General features: G+C 27.8%; 1 protein-coding gene across 1 annotated transcript; it reads left to right on the top strand.

Annotated features, from left to right (window-relative positions):
- Positions 1-2,655: 2,655 nt before the first annotated feature.
- LOC107485390 (uncharacterized) lies at positions 2,656-3,649 on the top strand. The gene has a single exon (XM_016105915.3). It carries the CDS (start codon positions 2,741-2,743, stop codon positions 3,413-3,415), a length of 675 nt encoding a protein of 224 aa, XP_015961401.1. The 5' UTR covers positions 2,656-2,740; the 3' UTR covers positions 3,416-3,649.
- The last annotated feature ends 1,129 nt before the right edge of the window (positions 3,650-4,778 follow it).

Raw genomic sequence — 4,778 nt, 5'->3', positions numbered from 1 at the left:
TAAAAAAGAAGATAAATTACATAAACAAGTGTTTTTGTGTTAAGCACCAACGTAACAAAGTCACATCTTTTCCCCTTATTTATCTTAGGCCTCTTTATTTTATTTTATTTTTTTTTATAGAAATGTTAATAAATCAATACAAAACTCATACAAAAACAACAAATTCAATAGTAGTGGGGAAATGACTTTTATATATTAGTAGTTGTCTATCACTATTGTGATGTTCAATGGTAGTGACTTAGTGAGGACACACTGCTACGCGTTGATGATAGAATTCAAAGGAAACAATACATTAGGGTATGTATTTGACTTTCAGAGCATTAATATAGGATGGGAGATTGTTAAGTTTACCTATATACTGCTGTGCCATTGAATGATATAATCTCTCAATTAAGAGATACATCACTGTATTCCGTAGTGTCTCTACCTAACTATTTTCTTTTTCTTCGGATACAACAAAAATTAATTTTAACTACAAATATTTAGTAGCGATGACATAATAGTTAATTATTATATGTCATATTTAATTCATACTTTTGGGATAATTATATATTTATCGTTATTGTATACGTTATAATGATAATTATATATTTTTAGTGATTATTAAAAAGATCTTTATTCATAATCATATAATAAAAAATATTTGGTAATTAAAATAAATTATTCAAAAATAATTAAAATTTATCTTTTTTAATATTTATTAATTATTATATAACAATTAATAAATATTAAATAAAATAAGTTCTGTTTTTTTTTGCCTTCTTAGAGCTAAAATCGTTTAAAGACAAAATATAAGAGGATTAATATTTAATTACCGATAAAAATATTAGCGACTATTTTTATTGCCACTAAAAATAAAATAAATAGTTACTAAAATTATTCTTTCTAACCGTATTAGAAATGGAATCATGAAATAATATATTTTTTATATTTTAAAACGAGGATTACAAATTAAATATTGTTTTGGCCTAGTCCATTAAAAACTTTGGGTTCGGTCACAAGTCACCGACCCGTCGGGTTGATGGACCCGAACTAAGAGGTGACCCGCGCGTCACTTCCTGTTCCGCAGAGAAAATATGGACAGCTAGCAGAAGCTTTCATGCAAGTGGGCCTAATCACAAAGGACCAACCTAAATACAGAATACTCCTCACCAAAGGTATATTACTTTTTTTATCCTAATTAGCCGCCACTTTGTACGGACACTAATTTTAACATTGAAGTGTCCTTGCAGAAGGTCTCACCCACTGATACACCAACGACTCAGACGTTTTTGTCCTCAAAGTTCGTGCTCAGACTCTAATTCTACCTCACCCGGTTGCATCTGTCTTAGCCCAAAGACGGAACTAAAATTTTTTTTAAAAAGGACCAACATAAAAAATATAAATTAAGAAGAGAAAAAATATTAAAAATAAAAAAAAAAACAAACTAAAAAATTAAAGACTTATATATATAAATTATTAATTTTAGAAGACCATTGTCCTTTCTTTCTAAAGATGTAGCTCCACCACTACCTCAGTCTCACTCGATCCATCTTCCATCCGAGCAACCGAACAAATATTAAATAAAATAATAGTTCAGAGAATTTCTATTGTGATTTGTGACGGTATAGCGCAAGAGTACAGATACATAGAATAAAAGGAATGGAGTGTGATCTTATGAGTAAGCAAATAAGTATAAATATTCATATTCTTTTGAATTTAATAATTCATCTGGCATGTCAAGTTCTTGCACTTATTGAACAAAAATTTGATTGGCAGTTGGATACACGGTATGGCTTTCTTGCCGCGCATTGAGTTATTAGAGAATTGATAGGAGTCTCGTTATTAATTACGTTACTACTCCTAGAAAGATGACTTTATATAAATATAAAAATTAAAGAAAATAAATATTAATATTTAATACCACTCATTTTTTTATATAAATTTATGTAAATACATAATATAAAAAATAATTAGAGTGACATTATAAAAAACACAATCAGATTATTATTTTTCTATTTAAAATATAAACACATATTATAAATAATTTAGTTAAATATATTAAATATTTAACAATTTTTAATTACTATCTTCATATAGACAAATTTTTTGTTTTCTCCTGTATTTTTCAACTTAGCCGATTAAAGATTAATTTGTCGTGAATTAAAGTTTTATTTAAAAATCTGTTAATACCAATGAATTATTATATGTATAACACAAAATTTAAACTCATTTAAACGAATTAATAAATTAACTATTATACACAAATTGACTTTTATCTTGATATAAAAATAATAATACTATATAATCAATAATTATTATCATTTTAGATCAATACTTAACTAACAATAATTTACAAACACTTATATTTACATCGGTTTACATACATAAAATACATAGTTTATATTTATTTTCATCAAAATTTACAAAATAAATCAACATAACTATGTACTTATATTTTTAGAATTTATACCCGTAAATTAATAAAATTTATTTATTAAAAATAATTTAATATTTGTAATTATTCAAAATTATTTGGCTGCCAATGAACTATAACTCAAACAGCATAATCTCCCCGTACTCGTTTACAAGTCGCGGGTTTAAGTCTCCCTATCTTTGAAAATAAATAAATAAAGCATTTAATCCCTGGCACCTAACAACTACCCTTGAACACATTATTACCGATATAGTTGCGACTTCCGTTATTATTGCTCTAAACCCCAAACCTTCCAAAGCTTCCATTTTCATCACAAACTTAACAATGTCTGAGTTAGAATTATCGTCAAAACACAAGCCCATGACGGAGAGCAACCACAACCACGACCAAGAGCATCAACAAGTTGCGGTGGTTTCACACAAAAAGATGAAAAAGAGAAGAAACTGCGCCATCGCCATGGTAGTCATCATCTCCTTCTTCATTCTGTTGGCTATCATATTCGTCATCCTCGCCCTCACGTTGTTGAAGACCAAAGATCCAAAAACAGAGATTGTATCTGCAACTTTGCAAGGAATCTCACCAAAACTCACATTCCCCGCCATTAACATCCAACTCAACATCACTCTTGACCTCAAGATTCGCGTCGAAAACAAGAACCACGCTAGCTTCAAGCACGGTGAGGGCAAGAGCGTTCTTCTCTACAAAGGAATCGAGGTTGGAGAAACTGAAATCTTCTCTGGTTTGATTCCTTCAATGGGATCCGAAATTCTTCCGTGTACACTCACGTTAGAGGCTGATAAAGTTGCAAGTAACATCACGGGTTTTCTTGGGGACTTGATGGGAGGTGAAATTACCATGAAGACCTTAACTCAGATTCCTGGTAGAGTTACTTTTCTTGGGTTTATCAAGAAGCATATTGTTGCTAAGTCCAGTTGCCAGTTTATAATTGGTGTTCCTGATTTCAAGATTAAGAACCAAGTTTGTAAGACCAAGATATGATTCATCATCAACAACAATTGAAGCAGGATTTGTAGCTTCTTATACAATACTATTAGAAGAGTTTTTTACATGTATTTAGTTATTAGTTAATATTTTCTTAATCGACGATCTTGGATACTTATATCTCTCTTGCTAGAGTTTCATTTTTGAGTTTTTGAAAATTTTTGGCAACACCTTCATTGTCTGATGATGGCAAGATCAGTAGTGTAGAAATATTTTATTTTAATTTATGAAAAAAAATATTAAGGTGGATATTTTTATGATAATATCTTCATATAAAGATAACACTGTAAACCATTAAATGAGTTGATATATTTGATTATATATTTAATTAATCATCTAAGAATTTATTATTTTTATATAAAAATATGATCACGTGAGTATTTTTCAATCATTAAATGGCTCGTATATGTTTGAATGTTATTATTTTATTTTTTTTATTTAGAAATTAGGTAACGAAAAAAAGAGGTTTACTTTAAACATGTGAGCACTGAGCAGTGATGCTGTGGTGCCATGCATAAGTTTGGTTCTGATATAATAATATTAATTTTCTTTCATCTGGCATACAAAGATCAAGCTTCGATGTTATATTCACGAAAGAAAGAAATATTTAGAGTAAAGACTCAATGGGACTCTAGTGTATTTTTCTTGAAAGATAACGTCGCTAATTTTTTTTTATATGAAAAAAAATTGTGTGTAATTTATCATTATGATCATTGGTGTATTTTTTTTAATATGAATTAAATTTTTTTTTAATTTTGAGTAACAAATCGGACGTTCAGATTTAAGAGAGTAGAAAAATCTGAGGGTCAAATTTCATAGGGTTACAAATTTGAGAGTCATATTTGTATATTAAAAAAAAATTTAAAATAAAAAAAAACTCAAATCTGACTTCAAATTTGTATTTTTTTTTAAATTTAAAACCACACATCTGACTCTCAGATTTGTGATTATCCAAAAAAAATTAAAACACCACAAATTTAACCCTCAGATTTATGGTATTTGTATAAATAAAAAACACACAAAATTTTCACTTTATTTAAAAACACCACCTTCTACCCCATATTAAAAATACAAAACGAGATAACGTGACTTCTATAAAAAAAAAACAATTCGGTATTAATATTAGAAGAATTCTCCTATATAAAGACGTGTAAAACGTAATACAAATTATTTATTAAAAAATTTATTAAACAATAACGCAAATTGATTTTGTAGGTTTTTTTTATTTAGTGAGAATTTTAAATAATCCCTAAATTCTTTACTGCAATAAAACTAGTTACTATATTAGTACTACTATTTTTTTATTTTTTTGTTATAATTTCTGCTTTTATTATTTTTATTATGCAATATTATTATATTA

The sequence above is a fragment of the Arachis duranensis genome, chromosome 4 (genome assembly GCF_000817695.3).
Source record: "Arachis duranensis cultivar V14167 chromosome 4, aradu.V14167.gnm2.J7QH, whole genome shotgun sequence".
NCBI classification, from domain to species: domain Eukaryota; kingdom Viridiplantae; phylum Streptophyta; class Magnoliopsida; order Fabales; family Fabaceae; genus Arachis; species Arachis duranensis.
This window is presented reverse-complemented; position numbering and strand designations above follow the sequence as displayed.

Coding starts and splice junctions, on each gene's coding strand:
- LOC107485390 (XM_016105915.3), top strand. CDS start 2,741: ATGTCTGAGTTAGAATTATCGTCAAAACACAAGCCCATGACGGAGAGC.